The sequence below is a fragment of the Schistocerca piceifrons genome, chromosome 1 (genome assembly GCF_021461385.2).
Source record: "Schistocerca piceifrons isolate TAMUIC-IGC-003096 chromosome 1, iqSchPice1.1, whole genome shotgun sequence".
In the NCBI taxonomy this organism is placed as follows: Eukaryota; Metazoa; Arthropoda; class Insecta; order Orthoptera; family Acrididae; genus Schistocerca; species Schistocerca piceifrons.
The window spans coordinates 339660762-339682521 of NC_060138.1; the positions used below are offsets into that span (position 1 = coordinate 339660762).

The 21760-nt window shown below is 44.0% G+C and overlaps 1 protein-coding gene across 1 annotated transcript in view; it reads right to left on the reverse strand.

Moving 5' to 3' along the window:
- LOC124785783 (neurogenic protein big brain-like) overlaps window positions 1-21760 on the reverse strand; it is a 244298-nt gene that overhangs the window by 15019 nt on the left and 207519 nt on the right. The window contains exons 2-3 of the mRNA XM_047254209.1: window positions 5270-5504; window positions 1849-1917 (exon numbers count right to left, since the gene is read on the reverse strand). Of these exons, the coding sequence (XP_047110165.1) occupies window positions 1849-1917; window positions 5270-5504 (304 nt within the window). The remainder of the gene's footprint in view (window positions 1-1848; window positions 1918-5269; window positions 5505-21760) is intronic.

Consider the following 21760-nt stretch of genomic DNA (forward strand, 5'->3'; position numbering starts at 1 on the left):
ATCACCTTTGTCACACGAAGTCATCACAAACTGTTTACTTCCTTTATGGGAAAGAAGGTACACATGAAGTGCAGAAAAATTCACAAAATACCACTTTCAATTAACTACATGCGTTTAAAGTGAGAGGAGAAAATGCAATCCAACACAGTAGTTGCAATGCTTCCAATCCATTTTTATACTCACAGACTGCTGCCATTTTAGCCTCATTCATAGTTTCATTTTTGATTTGCTCTTCTATCTGACCTGTCTATTCCTCTCCATGTCAATTCCAAGTCTGACATTATCAGATCTTATTAGTTGCTACAGTTCACCTGTTGGTGTTCCTCTCTTCCTGTCCTGCTGCGTTTTCCTTCACTGGAGTTCAAAGTGAGTTGCCTTACTTAGCATAATTTTTTCATCTCTATATGTAACTGCAACTGCATGTGGTTTACAGTGTAGTTCCATTCAGAAGATGCAACACAGGTGTGTTAAAACAACTCATTCAGCGCTTCCATATTTGGCCAAATAAGTCTACGATTATGACCAGGGTTCCAGAATATGTTACAAACTGATACCACCTTCTGTCAATGAGCACATATCACCAGGTGAGATATTGGCCCTCCACCAGTCACTATCATCATCAGTGCAGTTTCTATGGCTGATAGAAAACAGTCAGTTTTCTTCCAGACGACATCAATTTTATTCAAGTAATTCCTAGGTCCTAATCTCATATTTAAGTCTGCCAGAAACAATGCCACAATCCTTCTGGAAAAATTTACAATGCCTCATGCTGATAATGTACGACATATTCAAATGTGTCAGTTGTGTAAAGCGTCTCATAACTGCATTTTCTATGTATAAGGGGAGGTATTGAGCAGTAGGGCAGAAAATATTAAGCTTTCAAAGCCCTTTATTATAGCTGGCAAGAAATACACACATCAAGCTCCCACTCATATACAGATATTGTTGTCTCTATATGTACTACAGAGAAAACTGGCTGTTTAGTTTACTTTCTGTTTGTCCCTACATCATATTTTACAGTGATTGGAAACAATCATGTTTAATAGTTGATTGCATTCGTTGTGACAAAGGATTTTGTCCATGAGCTGAGCAGTTTTTGTACCAAACCTTAGCACTTCCCATCATGTGAGACCTTAACTTTTCCCGGTGAATTGAATGTTTAATCATTTTTAACAGATCTATTCACCACTTATTGCCGCATCTACTTGGGGAGCAAAAATCCAATCCTCTTGGGTATATTTTCTTCCATCCTGGATTATTCATTACCTCACCACTTCGTATATCCTCTGATTGCTATAAGTATAATCTGTCACTGAACTTGGACTTCTCCAGTGTGCTATCATTCATTTTCTGGTTTCAACACATTCACCAAATTCAGTACAGGTTTCCTGTGAGCTTGTTCTTTATTGTTTGCAATGTCCACTCTTAAAACCTACGTAACTAATTTTGATTAAAGATTTGGACTAGTAAGTTACAGGTTAACAGTCCAAAAATCAAATATTCACACATAATTTCGTATGGGTCTGATTCTGTTCTACTCCTCACTATATTGACTGCTATTTCTGCTATTTACAATGTTAACCTCCGCTACGGGCAATTAATACAAAATTATAGACGAATGCTATTTGTGACTAAGAATTCTATTGAAACAAACTTCCTCAAAGCATTTACCTCTAGGAGACTGTTAATAGCATGCACCAGAGTATCACACTTAACACAGATTTCAATGAGCAGTCATACTACTTGTTATCTAATGTATGTTATGAAACTGCCTTTAGTAATGACAGCATGTGAAATAGGCTAATATATATGCTTTTAATGCTGTTTACAGGCATTCAACCTACTTACCCAGTGATCTTCCCACTTGTTCATCACAAAAGCAGGTCCCAGAGCTCTCGCTGGGTTTAGTGATGGAGTCTGCAACACATGAAACAACAAATGAATCAGACATTAATTGCAAAATACCAGTTAACAGCATAAAATTGTTTGACTGACAAATAATCACAGGCAAGTGATGGTCATTGCAACAAACATTAATCTTCTTCCGGTATTCCTATGTTTCACTACAATTTTCTGACTACAACAGAATCATCCGTGAACAAGCTCATGGAGATGCCTACTTTATCAACCAGGTTATTTATATAGCTGCAACAGACCTGACAAAAGTCACTTCAAAACTGTTCCAAGATGCAGGTAGTTGAGGAAGATTACAACTTGGAGTATTCAATCCCAAACTAGTATCCATGACTTGTTATGACAAAAGTTGCACAACTTAAATATATGTTATGGCTTTAGAATGGTATTGTCTCCTTGATATATACTGACAGTATTCACTGAATTTCTTTATTCATCAGGAAAATGTCTTATTTTATAGATAGCCATCTGAAATGAATAAAAAGCATTAACTTTTCAAGAAAAAATTCTGTCTGACAGGCAATTCTTTTCAAATTGTGTTGCATAACTATGTGTGTCACTGCATGTTATAGCCAGTTATTAAAAGGAGAGGTAACATCTGGATTTGTTCAGTACTCTTGGTCATCACAGCTGCTTTCAGGAGCATCTGTATGAACATTTTTTTTTCAAGGTTTTGAGTGTTCCCGTATCAGTCCTCAACCTCTTGTTATTGGTTATTACCTTGGTTGTGATATATTAGGTTGCACAAACTTTTACTCGCCCCCAAGGTTCATTCTCTTCTTCTCCTTCCATTCGTGTGTCTCCTTCTTCTGTTGTTACTGCTTAGTTCCTAATTCTCATAAAACACCCTAACATCTTCTGCATACACACTCTTCCCTGGTTCTATGGGCAACATACATTTTGACAACCTTCACATTGAAATCTGAATGTGTTATTGTCTCTAAATATTTCTTGATTTCGGTTCCTGAATTTATCATCAAAGAAGAGTCATTTATAGCATAATGTGGGAGACATTGTAAGACCATCACAGTTAACAGGATATAATCCACATTTCTTAGACCCTTGCACAAAATTTGTAGAAGCTGTTTGTTGACCTAGCTGCAATGCCTTCACCAGTAGACCACTAAATATGCCCTTTGGAAGACACTGTTTCTTCTTTCCTACTGGAATCTTCCTCCACTGAGAAAGAATATCTCTCTAGTTTTCACTGAGACGAGAGAAGTGAGATTATCTACAGTAATTACTGTTGTGCCTTCTTCCTTTAAGGCAAAGGGTAGTAAGTGAGTTTGAAACCGATCACTGAGCACTCTCATTCCATCAACTCACTCTTTGATGAATTCATTAATGTTCCACAATGTGAACTGTAAATCTTGTTAGTTCACATTGTTTACCATTAAAAATTATGTATGGAGGAAAGAATTCTCCTACTGCGCTCCTACACAACTTACAGTAGGGCACAATTTTAGGATGTTCTCAGTTTCCTTAGGATGTCAGCACATTCAATGAAACAAGAGCTTTTCCTTTTGCTGGTATGTCATGAAATCCCATTTCATCAACACTGAAAACATTTTCAGCAGGAACGCAGCAACTATATCTCTAAAAATGCCTCTCCCAATTGCCAACTAGGTACATTATCTGCAAAGCAGTCTACTTTTCTTTCACAGTTGTCAAGATGATATGGTTTCACTATGCACCTCAAGTCCATGGTAAACACCCATGCTGCTGTCAATGATAGTTTTCTACAAAATATCTTTCCTCAATCTCCATAAACACTGTCGGCTTTACAACTTTACAACAGTGGTTTTTTTTTTTTTTAATTTTTTTTTTCACAGTAGTTTGTTTTGGTATCCATGCAACTTCCCTAGTTCAACAATAATATTTTCTATTACATTCTGCAGTGTTTCAGTCGTACAGGTTTTTGTGCCATATTGCTGAGCACCAGATTTAATGCCAGTATTGATAGTTTCAAGCATCAAAATGAGATAATGCATGCAACGCCAGCTCATTTTGTCAAATTTAATCTTATACACACATCAACAAAATCTTTACGTCAGCTTTACATCATCTTTACTACCCTTTGAGGAGTCATAGACAGGACCCACAATGGGCCTGGAACTGTTTAATCATTTTGACACGATCAAATCACAGAAAAAATTTTACATCCCAAGAGTCAACTGGAATGTAGCAATGTGATTGTTAGATGAGGAAGGCTGTATGTGGCCGGTCCTAAATGGCTCTTGTAAAAGATCAAACAATTTGTCAACATTTAAATTGTTTGTCAAATTATTTGGCAATGTGTAGCTTTGTTTGACCTGTTTGTTAAACAAAACAAAAATATCGTGTTCGAGAGAAATTTTGGTCAACGGCTGATTTCTCAACATAGCGGTTAAGGAAGCTATGATCAGAAAAGTATATGGGTAAATACGAAAGACCACTGTCAATTACCAGATTGTTAGAGAAATTGCGTCTTTCCCAGCTATATATTACACAGGAAAACATTAGGATGAATATTAATATTCTACCCACAACATACAAGCGGGAGTATAATAAAAATTTAAGCTGACGTAATCATCAGGTTCTGAGTATAATATTTCCTTTAACAGATTTTCATGTGTACATTTACCTCTCAATTTCAGCCATTCCATGGACCAACGTCTTTCTTTTTTCTCTTCCCTATACACAGAGCTAATGTCCAAGCAACAAATGATTTGTCTGCATTGGCAGCCATTCCCCGCTAGTGTCAAAATACTTCGCGACATGTACGGATTGCGACAGCTGCTCAAAAGTGAGGTTAAAGCTCACAAATATTGTTGGAACGTCTGGGCACTTGTTGGATAGAAAACAATCACTAACCAGGGGTATCTTCCAAAAGCCGAGTCAGAACTACAGAGTCACTCCAATTGAGAAAAGCTATATAAAGTTCTGAGTGAACTGGAACTAGCCCCCCCCCCCCCCCCGCTCACCCTTCTTTCTCCCACTGGCTCCATCCCCTCCTACCTCCTCTACCCTTTGACCTGGAGGCGCCCCCCCCCCCCCCCTCTTTCATCAGTGTGAGTGCTTCGCCGATGATCATCGCTTTTCTACTACGTTCGTGTCTCCACCTGGACGTCTTCATCTGTTTTTCAACTGGTGCCACGCTTCATTACACTGTATTCCGTCGAACGATTTCTGATTTCTTGTGCAGCGTTCATCTTGTGTTTACCATGTTTTTTATGTTTTCTACGCCTTCCGTGTATTTATGTTGTGTCTTTTGGCCGAAGAGCGGCGTATGTAGGCCGCTGCCGGTCCGCCTCAGCTCAGGCATGAAATCACAATAAAGGAAAAAGGAAAACTGGAACTAGAAGGCGGCACTCACCGAGACAAGCGAGCAGGCGAGATAGGCCATGCCGATGCTGACGGACGAGCCGCCGAGCCAGCGGCGATACGAGTCCATGGAGACGCAGTAGGTGAAGACGACGACGAACGTCAGGATGAACTCGACGCCGAAGCCCTCCCAGGCGGTGAAGTGCGGCGGCAGCGACACCAGCGTACTCAGCACCGGGGACTGCGAAGAGGACACCAGGCCGCCCCCCGACGCCGGCAGCGTCACCCTGTAACATAGCAACACTCGCTCAAGACCCAGGTTCGCCATATCTGCGACATGGTGGATGGCTCGAATTACCATGTTTCCAAAAAAATGATGCGTCGCATTGTATACTCCAGCAGCGGTAACACATCCCTCGACCTCCCAGACTGTTGCCGCCAAGCAACAGCTCTGCTGAAGTACTGGTTATTGTTACTTTTTAGTTTCCCCTGTTAATGCATGTGGATAAAACGAACATCGCACTAGATTCATTAGGGATCGCTCTATCGATAGGGCACTTAAAATTCTACTATAAAAATGATTTTGTTTGTAACCAGAAAGAAACTGACGCTTTCCGTCGACACTGGACGTCACGTGGAAGACGTGATGAGGGGCATTTGTTTGCGTTGACTTCAGCTACCCATTGCAAAAATGAAATGGCAAATATCTGCCGAAACACCAGAGAAAATGCGCCCAACGACTCCTAGAAGGGAGGGACAGTACAAAAGAGATGGCCAGCCGCTGTGACTGAGCGGTTCTAGGCGCTTCAGTGTGGAACCGCGAGACCGCTACGGTCGCAGGTTCGAATCCTGCCTCGGGCATGGATGTGTGTGATGTCCTTAGGTTAGTTAGGTTTAAGTAGTTTTAAGTTCTCGGTGACTGATGACCTCAGGTGTTAAGTCCCATAGTGCTCAGAGCCATTTGAACCATTTTGAACAAAAGAGATGACGCAGTGAAAGAAGCAAAAGAGCTCCGATATCAATCAGCTTTAAACAAGATACTTCTGGTAAGAAAAATCCTATAACAGATTACCGTATGTGGACGAAGCTTCTTTCACAAAAGAAAATTGTTTTTACCAGATAGTAACACTGAAGTGAGAATTAAGTTTCCGGAACTGCAAGTCTGGAGAATAGGATTATGTGAGGAAGTTAAATATGGACCGATAGTACTGCAGATGAAGTAACTGGAAGTCTGGTGTTCTGAAAGACATTAAAAATTAAGTAGGCAAATAAAGAACGAAATGTAGAGATACCATAACGAATAAGAGAAATAAGAAGACTATGGAAAGTTCTTATATGGAGATAGGACAGGTTGGTGAGTCATGTGCTCAGGTTAACTTGGTACTAGAAGCAGCAGTAAGAAACAAGAAAATATACAGGCGAACACGGGTTATAATATCCGGAACAGATTATCAATGACATTGGTCGCAGAAGCTAGCCATAGATGAAAAGATCAGCACAGGAGACAAGATGGAAGCTCTGCTTGAAGAAATCTATTTCAGTCTTGTAATGTCTTTCAAGTCCATAAATTACATTGATTCCTTTGCACCCTCCAATCAATATTTATTACAAAAACATGGAAAAATCGTAACTCCAGGAGGGAGTTGTGTGGCATAAACGAAAGTTGGTTGGCATGTTTCTACATCTGGAAGATGATGTCCATTCAAATTTCTCACCAGTCGCATAAGAGCTACCCCAGTGCACCACCGCGAGGACGTAAATCAGATTTGCTTTAAATACGCGCTGTACCGGTCATAAGCGTTAATTACCTTCGAGATTGAACGTAGTGAGCTGATGTTACTCAAGACTATCTTTAATGCATAAAAACGAAAAAGCTTGCATACTTTGCCTACTTTCATTCCATAATGTCATATGGTATAATTTTTTGGGGTAACTCTTCAAGTCAAACAAAAGTTTTCAGAGTCCAAAAGCGTGTAATACGTATTATTTGTGGAGTAAATTCACGGACGTCCTGTAAAAACCTCTTCAAAAAACTGGGTATACTAACTACTGCCTCTCAGTATATTTACTCTTTAATGAAATTTGTCCTAAATAATATATCTCTTTTTCCAACAAACAGCTCAGTTCATACATAATACCAGGAACAAAAATGATCTGCACAATGACTTAAAAGCACTTACTTTAGTTCAAAAAGGGGTCCACTACTCAGGAACACTCATCTTCAATAATTTACCAGCAAACATAAAAAATTTAGTTACAAATAAAGATCAGTTTAAACGGAGCCTGAAAGACTTACTAGTGGCCAACTCCTTCTACTCCATTGACGAATTTTTTAATAGAAACAAATGATGTATTGTATATATTCATACTATTAGTATTGTTATTTCAGCTTAAAAAAGATGACATGTTCCACATCCACGAGGATCTCCTCAGCACGGATCTATGGAACGAAAAACTAATCTAATCTAAAGGCGCGATTATCGACATCTCACTGGGTTTGAACGAGGTCGTGTAATAGGATTACCAGAAGCTGGCTGTTCCTTTGAAATACTGCAGAAAGACTTCGCAGGAATGTAGCCACTGTAAATAATTGCTGGCAGCAGAGGGCACAGGAATGTACAGTCGCAAGAGGATTAGACTCCGGACGGCCACGTGGCAGTACCGAGAGGGAAGACCATCATGTTCGGCGTATGGCTCTGGCGCATCGCACTGCACCTGCAGCAGCGATTTGAGCAGCAGTTGGCACCACGGTGACACAACGAACTGTTACGAATCGGTTACTTCCAGGAAAGCGCCGAAGCAGACGCTCTGTAGCGTGCATTCCACTGATCCCAAAGCGCCGCCATCTGCGACTTCAGTGGTGTCAAGCGAGAGCTCACTGAAGGGCAGAGTGGAGGTGACAGTGATGGCTGTGTGTTGGTAGAAGGAGGCCAGTCGAGGGCCTGCAACCAATCTGACTGTGTGCCAGACACACTGGGCCTACAACTGGAGTTACGGTCTGGGGTACGATTTTGTATGACAACAGGGGCACTCTCGTGTTTGTCCCACGCACCCTGACTGCAGGTTTGTATACTTATATGGATATGGTGTCTGTTCTTTGGGACATGTCCGAAAGCACGGACACCATATCCATATAAGCATATAGTTCTGGCAATATCGGCCATGACCTTCTTCTTTTGTGCGGACGCACACATATTGCCCGAACTCTTACGGGACTTGGTAAGAATGTCTTCCACGAGTAATGAGTGTGTTGGGGGGGGGGGGGGGGACACACTAAGAATGTAGTGTGTGGACATATAAGGTGAGAATGTGCGTCTCGCGTGACGCGTGAGTGACATAGACCCTGCAGTCGCGCTATCCTCTGTGCCGTCGGTGGCTCAGATGGATAGAGCGTCTGCCATGTAAGCAGGAGATCCGGGATTCGAGTCCCAGTCGGGGCACACATTTTCAACATGTCCCCATTGTTATATATCAACGCCCGTAAGCAGCTGGAGGTATTGATATAATTCTAATTTCATGCAAATATGTAGGCCAGTCTGGTGATTCGACCTGTTATGCTGTCACACACCTCTGTTGGAACCCTACATGCTCAACAATGTCGACATATTGCCTTGGCCGGCTCGATCACCAGATTTGTCTCCAATCGAGCACTAACGGGACATCACCGGAAGACAACTCCAGAGTCATCTACAATCAGCACTAACTGTCCCTCTTTTAACCGAACAAGTGTAACAGGCATGATACTCATGGCTTATCTTGCAATGTTAATCACTTAGCCCGCATCTCGTGGTCGTGCGGTAGCGTTCTCGCTTCCCACGCCCGGGTTCGATTCCCGGCGGGGTCAGGGATTTTCTCTGCCTCGTGATGGCTGGGTGTTGTGTGATGTCCTTAGGTTAGTTCGGTTTAAGTAGTTCTAAGTTCTAGGGGACTGATGACCATACATGTTAAGTCCCATAGTGCTCAGAGCCATTTGAACCATTTTTTGTTAATCACTTAAATATGTTAACTACTCAAATGTACGACGGTAATCCCAAAAGTAAGGTCTCCTATTTTTTTATAAGTACATAGACCTGTTTATTTCTACAATGGTTTACATCAGTTTACAGCTTGAACATCTAGCTATTTTTCGACATAATCACCATTTTCGTCGATGCATTTTTCTAGACGCTGTAGCAGCTTTTGTACGCCCATGTCATACCAGCTCGCCGCCATACTGTTTAGAAAGTTATGAACCTTTTCTTTCATCTCGTCGTCGGAGCTGAATCGCTTTCCGGCCAAATGTTCTTTTAACCTAGGGAACAGGTGATAGTCACTGGGCGCCAAGTCAGGACTATAGGGTGGGTGGGTGATTGTGTTCCACCGAAACTGTTGCAGGAGAGCAACGGTTTGCCGAGCGATGTGTCGGCGAGCGTTGTCATGGAGAATGTGTACGCCCTCGCTCAACATTCCTCTTCTCCGGTTCTGGATTGCCCGTTTGAGTTTTTTCAGAGTCTGACAGCACCTGTCAGCGTTAATTGTGGTCCCAGCGATTCACTTCCGGCGAGGAGGTGAAAGAAGAGGTTCATAACTTTCTGAATAGCATGCCGGCGAGCTGGTATGACATGGGCATACAAAAACTGCCACAACGTCTACAAAAATGCATCGACAGAAATGGTGATTATGTAGAGAAATAGCTAAATGTTCGAGCTGTAAACTGATGTGAACCACTGTAGAAATAAACAGGTCTATGTACTTATAAAAAAATAGGAGACCTTACTTTTGGGATTACCCTCGTATTCCCGAAATTTCATTACTATACAGTAATTATTTTTTTGTGTTGCGATTTTTTTCGTTATTGTAGTATAACATAGAATATAAAGCATGCTCGATAATTTAAATAGTCAGTAGTGTGAGGATAGAAGTTATAAGGGAGAAGTATTGATGTAATCCGCGAAAAATGACACATCTCTGTATCCACTCTGAAACGTCCCCTTACAAAAATTATAAATGACTGTGCTTAAACTGACACACAATATTTTTTAGCGCAACGCAATCTGACTTTCAAAAATCCCTACAAAAGAATGGCCCTGACTAACAATAACCTATACCTTTCATGAATCACTTACCTCACAAAAATCTTCGTTACTCCAACTACTGCAATACAGCGTGCGCCAATACTGCCAGCTGAATAAAAGATTCTAACTACTGAAGGCACTAACTACTGACAGGCATAGTTAGCAAATGAAAGATTTTGATAGAGAACATACAATGCATTTACCTTAATAGTTTTAAAACGCGCATTGTTGTGTTGGGCAGTTGGCTGTTAACAGCGCGTAGCGTTGCGCAGTAGGAGGTGAGCCGCCAGCAGTGGAGGATGTGGGGAGAGAGATGGCGGAGTTTTGAGAGCGGATGATCTGGACGTGTGTCCATCAGAGACAGTAAATTTGTAAGACTAGATGTCATGAACTGATATATATAGAGTTCATGACGTCCAGTCCTACAAATTTACTGTCTCTGATGGACACACGTCCAGAGCATCCGCTCTCAAAACTCCGCCATCCTCTCCCCACATCCACCACTGCTGGCGGCTCACCTCCTGTTGCGCAACGCTATGCGCTGTTAACAGCCAACTGCCCAACACTACAGTAGCAAATTCCAACAATGCAAACCAGCCACAGACTGCACACAGCACAGTCAGTGATTTTCATATAGAGCGTTACGTGACGTTTCCAACATAAAAACCTAAACAGCCTATTTACAACTCATCTTCCAGAAGACATAACTGTTTAATATATTTCTAACAGATTCTGATTTCGGAGGAACAAGCTGCATGTACTCTGTGTGTGTGTGTGTGTGTGTGTGTGTGTGTGTGTGTGCGCGCCTTTTCCTTCCTTTTTCTGTGCCTTCCGCGCTTCTGTCTTCTGTCTCGTTTCACTTGGGGAAGAGAGGGAAAGGGAGGCGCGTGATCAAACACGGAACAGCTCGTCTTCACACGACTTCATTTGTCGTATCTGCCAGAGGGTCAGCCGCGGGGTCGCTGTCGTGTCGCAACGCCAGGGGAGAAAGCGCCCTCAGACCGCACGAAGCGCTCGCTGGCTGCGCTCCAGCGGAAACACAACACAAAACAACGCTGGAGCGCTTCCAGTCGCTATATAAAGGTCCCGCCACCCTATGGAGGCGCCACAGCAACACAGCTTCATCAGCCAGCATTCTGCCGCGTGACGGTTACTAAAGACACCGGGAGACCCGACGCAGAGCTCGGTCCATTGTTCCATCTGCAGTCGTATCAAAGATTTTACGCTTACAAGCGTCTGCTAGACTTCCGCGTGCTAATTATCCACTTGTATCTACTAAGTCACTTGTATCACTAAGTCACAGCTGCAAAATACTAACGCGAATTCTTTACAGACGAATGGAAAAACTGGTAGAAGCCGACCTCGGGGAAGATATGTTTGGATTCCGTAGAAATGTTGGAACACGTGAGGCAATACTGACCCAACGACTTATCTTAGAAGAAAGAATAAGGAAAGGCAAACCTACGTTTCTAGCATTTGTAGACTTAGAGAAAGCTTTTGACAATGTTGACTGGAATACTCTCTTTCAAATTCTGAAGGTGGCAGGGGTATTTACAATTTGTACAGAAACAAGATGGCAGTTATAAGGGTCGAGGGACATGAAAGGGAAGCCGTGGTTGGGAAGGGAGTGAGACAGGGTTGTAGCCTCTCCCCGATGTTGTTCAATCTGTATATTGAGCAAGCAGTAAAGGAAACAAAAGAAAAATTCGGAGTAGGTATTAAAATCCATGAAGAAGAAATAAAAACTTTGAGGTTCGCCGATGACATTGTAATTCTGTCAGAAACAGCAAAGGACTTGGAAGAGCAGTTGAACAGAATGGACAGTGTCTTGAAAGGAGGGTATAAGATGAACCTCAACAAAAGCAAAACCAGGATAATGGAATGTAGTCGAATTAAGTCGGGTGACGCTGAGGGAATTAGATTAGGAAATGAGACACTTAAAGTAGTAAAGGAGTTTTGCTATTTGGGGAGCAAAATAACTGTGATGGTCGAAGTAGAGAGGATATAAAATATAGACTGGCAATGACAAGGAAAGCGTTTCTGAGGAAGAGAAATTTGTTAACATCGAGTATAGATTTAAGTGTCAGGAAGTCGTTTCTGAAAGTATTTGTATGGAGTGTAGCCATTATAGAAGTGAAACACGGACGATAAATAGTTTAGACAAGAAGAGAATAGAAACCTTCGAAATGTGGTGCTACAGAAGAATGCTGAACATTAGATGGGTAGACCACATAACTAATGAGGAGGTATTGAATAGAATTGGAGAGAAGAGAAATTTGTAGCACAACTTGACAAGAAGAAGGGATCGGTTGGTAGGGCATTTTCTGAGGCATCAAGGGATCACCAATTTAGTATTGGAGGGCAGCGTGGAGGGTAAAAATCGTAGAGGGAGACCAAGAGATGAGTACACTAAGCAGATTCAGAAGGATGTAGGTTGCAGTAGGTACTGGGAGATGAAGAACCTTGCACAGGATAGAGTAGCATGGAGAGCTACATCAAACCAGTCTCTGGACTGAAGACCACAACAACAACAACCAACAACTGAAACTCCTTTTGGAAGGGACAAAACAGTTCATTACAATACGCAAAAAGGGTATAATGAAGGGATCTTACATCCCTGAGAACAAACTCCAGTCGCCATTAACAGTGTAAGGTATTCTCTCTTTCGCTAGACGCAGAGAATATTTTCTGCGTCGGATAACAGCATGTCAAAACGTAGCCATGGCTGGGAAGCGACGGCGCTGTGCCCGAATTTTAATATTCCATCCAAGTGCAAAGTCGCGCAGAGAGCTGAAAAGCAAACTTTATTTAGAGGGGCCGCGATCGCTGCCCGCCGCAAGTGTGTTAGGCCGCTAGCGGTCTTCGGGTGGCGGGCTGTGTTCACAGAGCGCGCGCCCGCCATCTCGCGCCGTTACTGCCTGCAATTTATTGCTCCTGTTTCAAACCAAAACAATTCGTTCGAGGAGCACGTAGATAACGGACCGCAATGTAGGGTTCTGTCACGAGCATTGGGCCTCGGTATTTGATGTATGTGCTGACCGCGAGTCACGAGCGAAGATAAGTCATAAATAAATACGAGTTCGTTTTTATTTGAAATTTCAGTGTTGTAATAAGAGGTACTAGTCAGAAATGATTCAATAAAATTTTCTCGAGCTTCCAGCCGCGTCAGGTGGTTAAAATCTCACGAGCTTTCGACCGACCATGCATTCATGCAGAAATGTTTCGCTTGTGATGAAACCACCCATCTTCTGCGGACGATTAATGTTTACACTAGCCTGTAAGGGTCTGTCATAATGTTTCAGACTCAAATTACGCAGTCGCTTCCTCCTCGTTAAACTTACGTCTTAAATGAATTATCATCCGTTCCTTTCACATTTAACTGCCGACACAGTTAGCGTGCCTTACTTACATTAGAGAACGTTTTTCCTCAAATAAAGTACTGGCTCTTGGCAATACTCAACTGCCTCTTGTATAACAGTCCCAATGCAAAGAACTACGAGCAAAGATCATAGTCTTCTCAACCTTACTTTGTCTCCGTCCTCCAAACAGATGGTAAACTCTTGTAGAAGCCACACATCCGCGATCTCATGCAGAAGACGAATACAGCTACCTTTACTATTACAATGTTGTCCAAATTCAGTATCAGCAATTCAGTAATATCCGATTACTTCGCATTCGCTCATTCCTTTATGTTACACAGGATAATGTTTTGGACATCTATCTCTTAATAAAGAGCTGAGGCTCTTTACAAGAATTGACAGCTGTTAGCGACAAACAGCAGGTTTTCAAAATAGAAGGCATTTTTCGTCGCCAGCTCCTGTTCCTTGCAGGAATTCTTGAAGATCGGTTTCGCTCTGCTGAAGTAGTAGGCAGTACTGTTCGTCCGCCGTGGGAGATAGCGGCAAAGTACAATGGACAACGGCCATATGAGCTCGAATGTCAAAAGAGGTGACGGCACGCTCCGGCGTCTATGTTCCTCGCTATGAAATTTGACTTCAGTCAGCAGCGACCCACTTTATACAATGAATCGAAGCTACTACCCTCCATGAAGATGTCTCCCAAGACATGATGGAAACGCTGGATTTACCAAGAAAATTCCATTCGAACTCGGCTTAAAAGCACGGAATATTTTAATACCTGCAGGATTTTCGGCTGTGAAACCTTACATTTTTGTAATAAGAGTTCACACACGTAACCGAACGAGCTACAAGTTTTTATTTCTCTCTCCACGGATTTTAATTCCTACTCCGAATTTTTCTTTTGTTTCCTTTACTGCTTGCTCAATATACAGATTGAATAACATCGGGGAGAGGCTACAACCCTGTCTCACTCCCTTCCCAACCACTGCTTCCCTTTCATGCCTCTCGACTGTTATAACTGCCATCTGTTCTCTGTACAAATTGTATATATAGTCTTTCGCTCCCTGTATTTTACCCCTGCCACCTCCAGTTACACTACTGACCATTAAAATTGCTACACCAAGAAGAAATGCAGATGATAAATGGGTATTCATTGGACAAATATATTATACTAGAACTGAACAAATACACTATACTAAAAATGACATGTGACTACATTTTCACGCAATTTGGGTGCATAGATCCTGAGAAATCAGTAACCAGAACAACCACCTCTGGCGGTAATAATGGCCTTGATACGCCTGGGCATTGAGTCAAACAGAGATTGGATGGCGTGTAGAGGTACAGCTGCCCATGCAGCTTCAACACGATACCCCAGTTCATCGAGAGTAGTTACTGCCGTATTGTGACGAGCCACTTGCTCGGCCAGCATTGACCAGACGTTTTCAATTGCTGAGAGATCTGGAGAATGTGCTGGCCAGGGCAGCAGTCGAACATTTTCTGTATCCAGAAAGGCCCGTACAGGACCTGCAACGAGCGGTCGTGCATTATCCTGCTGAAATGTAGGGTTTCGCAGGGATCGAACGAAGGGTAGAGCCACGGATCGTAAAACATCTGAAATGTAACGTCCACTGTTCAAAGTGCCGTCAATGCGAACCAGATGTGACCGAGACGTGTAACCAATGGCACCCCATACCATCACGACGGGTGATACGCCAGTATGTCGATGAGGAATACACACTTCCAATGTGCGTTCACCGCGATGTCGCCAAACACGGATGCGACCATTATGATGCTGTAAACAGAACCTGGATTCATCCGTAAAAATGACATTTTGCCATTCGTGCACCCAGGTTCGTCGTTGAGTACACCATCGCAGGCGCTCCTGTCTGTGATGCAGCGTCAAGGGTAACCGCAGCGATGGTCTCCGAGCTGATAGTCCATGCTGCTGCAAACGTCCTCGAACTGTTCGTGCAGATGGTTGTTGTCTTGCAAACGTCCCCATCTGTTGACTCAGGGACCGAGACGTGGCTGCACGATCCGTTACAGCCATGCGGATAAGATGGCTGTCATCTGGACTGCTAGTGATACGAGGCCGTTGGGATGCACCACGGTGTTCCTATTACCATCCTGAACCCACCGATTCCATATTCTGTCTTTGACGATTTGCTATAGTCTTCCTATGCTAGTTTCATGAAAGCGCGGGTATTTGGATTGTGGCTACGTGACACACAGAAGCTTGGACCAGCACCGGACGTGACTTCGGATAGCCGAAGTTGTTAAGGCGAACGTTCAGGACAAACGGGATATTCGGGTTCGAGTCCTGATTGGACACAAATTTTCATTTGTCACAAATAGCTGACGCTAATAAGTATTCACTATATGCGAACTGTTGTCTCTCATTTCGGGGACCACTCTAGTCAAGTCTTCCTCCTTACACGAGGGATGACAACAACGTTTCACCAGGCAACACCGGTCAACTGCTGTTTATGTATGAGAAATCGGTTGGGAACTTTCCTCATGGCAGCGCGTTGTAGGTGTCGCCACCGGCGCCAACCTTGTGCGAATGCTCTGAAATGCTAATCATTTGCATATCACAGCATCTTCATGCTGTCGGATAAATTTCGCGTCTGTAGCGCGTCATCTTCGTGGTGTAGCAATTTTAATGGCCAGTAGTGTATTTATACGCGGATAATCCGAAAGTGGGATGCTCTGCACCCAGATAACCGGAAGCTTGCTTCAGGAAGGGTGCCCAGTGAGGCGTCTGCTAGACCGAAGCGCTGCCCGCACGCGCCCGTAGCTGGTTAAGGAGCGCCTGGCGGTGTTACGGAAGATGCGCGGCGCGGCGCGGCGTCGTGGCCCAGGAAAGCAAAGGTCGCCGGGCCGCGAAGGTCCCACGCGGCGCCCATTGAGCCCGGCCGGCTAGCGTAGGCCACGCCGGACCGTGCTGGCTTTCTCCGTTCCGCCGCGACCTTGGCGCCGCCGCTAATGTATTCCGTGACCCGCGGGGCAGAGGCACGACGGGCACACAGCCACGGACAGATGGCACTCCGCTCCGTTCTGCCGGTGCACAGTTAGCCGGCCTTTCCCACGCCGGCGCCCGCTGGCCGCATCTTCGCTTATCGCGATCGCTCTGGGCGCACCTCCAGGTGGGTGTGAGTTCCTCTCAGTGTCTGCTTCCTTCTTCCGCAGTCCGAACGCTGGTCGTCATCTTGACGACAGTGTGTGTCACTTCGGCTATCCGAGCAGGCTTCCAGTAGCAATCCAAACCACCATATTACAGAGGGCCGAGCGGAGACTTCTCTGCGTTAAGTCAGGATAGCTGTTAGGAACCTGTGAAGCGTCAACGACGCTAGTAAAACATCAGAATTCAGTTTTTTATTCACAATGGTTATAAGTCAGCGTCCTTCCGCAGAAGCCTCGTCTGTTGCTCATTCAGCTGCGAGTTGCATTCTAGCTGACGTCCGAGTCAGCTCAGCGTTTGCACCCGCAGAAGATGTCAGCGACCCTGCCACTCCATCAGCAGATGGTAGGCGGCCAGCAGCATGCCTATATCTCTGACATCGATCTGTTATAGAATTTTAGAACATGTTTTTTTGCTCGCGTATCATGTCATTTCTGGAAACCCAGAATCTACTCTGTAGGAATCAACATGGATTCCGGAAACAGCGATCGTGTGAGGCCCAACTGGCTTTATTTGTTCATGAGACTCAGAAAATATTGGATACAGGCTCCTAGGTAGATGCCATTTTCCTTGACGTCCGGAAGGTGTTCGCCGAGCGGTTCTAGGCGCTTCAGTCTCGAACAGCGCGACCGCTACGGTCGCAGGTTCGAATCCTGCCTCGGGCATGGATTTGTGTGATGTCCTTAGGTTAGTTAGGTTTAAGTAGTTCTAAGTTCTAGGGGATTGATGACCTCAGAAGTTGAGTCCCACAGTGCTCAGAGCCATTTGAACCGGAAGGCGTTCGATACAGTTCCGCACTGTCGCCTGATAAACAAAGTAAGAGCCTACGGAATGTCATACCAGCTGTGTGGCTGGATTGAAGAGTTTTTAGCAAACAGTACACAGCATGTTGTTCTCAATGGAGAGACGTCTACAGACGTTAAAGTAACTTCCGGCGTGCCACAGGCGAGTGTTATGGGACCATTGCTTTTCACAATATATATAAATGACCTAGTAGATAGTGTCGGAAGTTCCATGCGGCTTTTCGCGGATGATGCTGTAGTGTACAGAGAAGTTGCAGCATTAGAAAATTGCAGCGAAATGCAGGAAGATCTGCAGGGGATAGGCACTTGGTGCAGCGAGTGGCAACTGACCCTTAACATAGACAAATGTAATGTATTGCGAATACATAGAAAGAAGGATCCTTTATTGTATGATTATATGATAGCGGAACAAACACTGGTAGCAGTTACTTCTGTAAAATATCTGGGAGTATGCGTACGGAACGATTTGAAGTGGAATGATCATATAAAATTAATTGTTGGTAAGGCGGGTGCCAGGTTGAGATTCATTGGGAGAGTCTTTAGAAAATGTAGTCCATCAACAAAGGACCTATACTTGAATATTCCTCATCAGTGTGGGATCCGTACCAGCTCGGGTTGACAGAGGAGATAGAGAAGATCCAAAGAAGAGCGGCGCGTTTCGTCACAGGGTTATTTGGTAAGCGTGATAGCGTTACGGAGATGTTTAGCAAACTCAAGTGGCAGACTCTGCAAGAGAGGCGCTCTGCATCACGATGTAGCTTGCTGTCTAGGTTTCGAGAGGGTGCGTTTCTGGATGAGGTATCGCATATATTGCTTCCCCCTACTTGTACCTCCCGAGGAGATCACGAATGTAAAATTAGAGAGATTCGAGCGCGCGGAGGGTTTCCGGCAGTCGTTTTTCCCGCGAACCAAACGCGACTGGAACAGGAAAGGGAGGTAATGAGAGTGGCACGTAAAGTGCCCTCCGCCACACACCGTTGGGTGGCTTGCGGAGTACAAACGTAGATGTAGATGAAGTTCTTCAGCTGAAGCCAGTAATCTTGGGTACATCTTGACTATGCTGGAGCGCCTTGGACGTAGATTCACTATAGTATCGCAATCATGGAATAGAGTACTTTTACTGTGAATGCTGTCGATCCCAGTGATCAACATGACAAGAGAGGGAGAGCTGGAGTATCTAAAGGGAGCTAGCGTGAGGCTATGACGCAAGGCTCGGTTGATAATGACCGAATGTGTCCTCATTATTCTGTTATACTCACTTAACAGGCTGTTAACTGCTGCGTCGGTCCCTCGTTATGTGTTCTTATCAAAGAGGTACCGTTTCTTGCAACATGTCCCACAAACTAACGAATATGTCTCTCTCGCTTCCCTCGATTTTTTGTCTCAGTCTCCTTCCTGCCGAATGTGCATCCTTCCCAGTAGATAGTGTCGTCGACGTGACACACTTGCGACATACCGGCTTACTTCCTTCTTCCGCCTCTGTGTCTGGCATAATCTGTATTTACCTGTGGCAACGTGAGTTTTAATAAAATTCTATGCCGTAACAATATGTCAAGCAACCACAATCCAAATGCCAGCACTTTCGTAAAATTAAGTATAGGGAGACTATTGTAATTTCAGTATCGTCATTTTAGCGACAGTGTCTGTTCATGCAGTAACAGCAACAATTACAATACAATGTCCTTCAGATATGCATGCATGTCTGAAGGAACAGACATTGTCTTTGACGATTTGCTATGGTCTTCCTATGCTAGTTTCATGAAAGCGCGGGTATTTGGATTGTGGCTGCGTGACACATGGAAGTTTGGACCAGCACCAGAGGCGTGCTCGGATAGCCAAAGTTGTTAAGGCGATCGCTCAGGGCAAACGGGAAATTCGGGTTCGAGTCCCGATTGGACACAAATTTTCATTTGTCACAAACAGCTGACGTTAATAAGTATTCACTATATGTGAATTGTTGTCTCTCATTTCGGGGACCACTCTATTCAAGTCTTCCCAATCGCCCAGTTGCAGTTCTCGTGCTTACATGGCTTCCAGAGCTTTCATACTCCTATTATCCCTGGTGCTGTCCAGTCAGCTTCAATATTTCATTATTCTTGGAGATGTCCACTCAAATTTTCTCTTCAGCCATCTTTCTAAAGACAATCTCTTAAGGTGTCTTCAGTAAAGTTGCGTGCCTACGGAGTATCGCCCCAATTGTACGACAGGATTTGTGATTTCCTGTCAGCAAGATCACAGTGAATAAGAATTGGCAGGGAGTCATCTATCGAAACGGAAGTGATATCTGTGGTTGCCAAGGAAGTGTAGCAGGGCCTCTCCTGCTTTTAATCTACGTAAACGATTTAAGAGACAATCTAATCTGCCATTCTTAATCTATAGTGCGTCCATGAACTCCCCGGTACCATTTCAAAAAGTAAAAGCTTGGAAACTACTGGATACAGAGGATCGTGGTTACTTCTAAAACGTTTAGCATCTTTCAAAGTTTTTTTTCTTTGTTCCTTGTTATAGACTTCACATGGCCTGCGTCAAAATGGTGATAGCCGGCCTAAGTGGCCGTGCGGTTAAAGGCGCTGCAGTCTGGAACCGCAAGACCGCTGCGGTCGCAGGTTCGAATCCTGCCTCGGGCATGGATGTTTGTGATGTCCTTATGTTAGTTAGGTTTAAGTAGTTCTAAGTTCTAGGGGACTGATGACCTCAGCAGTTGAGTCCCATAGTGCTCAGAGCCATTTGAACCATTTGAAAATGGTGATAGACCGGGAGAAGGCGGAATATGTCGCGTGCTATGCAGAATCTAAAAATGTGTGACAACGGTGGTGCGGAATTATCGAGTCCAGTAAGGGAGAGCACCGCCGGCAAAAACAAACATTATGAGGCCATTCAAAAACTGTAACAGACGTAAACAGTGTCAAAGACCTTCCCAAAAAATGGTTCAAATGGCTCTGAGCACTGTGGGACTTACCTTCTGAGGTCATCAGTCCCCTAGAACTTAGAACTACTTAAACCTAACTAACCTAAGGACATCACACACATCCATGCCCGAGGCAGGATTCGAACCTGCGGTCGCGCGGTTCCAGACTGTAGCGCCTAGAAACGCTCGGCCACTCCAGCCGGCAAGACCTTCCCCCGTGTGTCTCAAGGACGTGTTGACACAATGCAAGCTACACTTAAACGCAGCCCCCAGATCTCAATTTGTCCTCAGTCGGGATTTGAGCATGAGGGATCTGCTGAATCAGAGGTGGGTGATGGATCGTGGTGTGCTCGTCGCATCTGACTTATTTCTGAGGGGTTGCGTCAAGGATCGCGTGAGCACAACACTAGCCGGATGCATTGCTAGTCTTTGTGCACGAATCAATGAAGCAAACGGAACTGTTGATAACTGCTAAGCTGTCCTGCATGCACACAACTCTTAATGTCGTCTTGATGTTCTACGACCGACGACTGGGGCTCAAACCGAGATTTTGGCATAACAGAACAAAAATGTGAGAGCGCTTAATCGATTTGCACCAAAATGCTCAAAACGAATTGCAAAACGATTCAGATAAGACATCTATATGGTACAAAAAGTGCCAATTGACCGTAGGCAAACAAAAATAGAGGCCCTCCACATGACTACTACAAAAATTTCGTTAAATTTCACTTCACGATAAATCACACAAACTTAAAGGCTGTCGATTCAACCGAATCCCTAGGGATTACAATTACGAACAACTTAAACTGGAACCATCGCATAGATAATGCTCTGCGGGAGGCGAATCAAAGACTCTACTTTACTGACAGAACACTTGAGAAGATACAACAGATTTCCTAAAGCTTCACGGAGAACACCGAAAGATTTCAAAAAAGGACAGCTCCTCTTGTATGATCGCGAAGTAGGGGAGAAAGTGTCACGGATATGATTAAGCGAGTTGAGTGGCAATCATTACAACAAAGTTGTGGAGAGATCTTCCCGAGGAGTTACATTCGCCAACTTTCTCCTCTAAATTCCAAAATATTACAATTTTGTTGACTCCTACCTACACACCAACGTAATAAACTAAGACAAATCAGACCTCGCACGGAATACGGAATAAGTGAAGTGTTCATTTTTCCCACGTGCTATTCGAGATCGGCAGAGTCTAGTAATAGTCCGAAAGTGGTTCTATG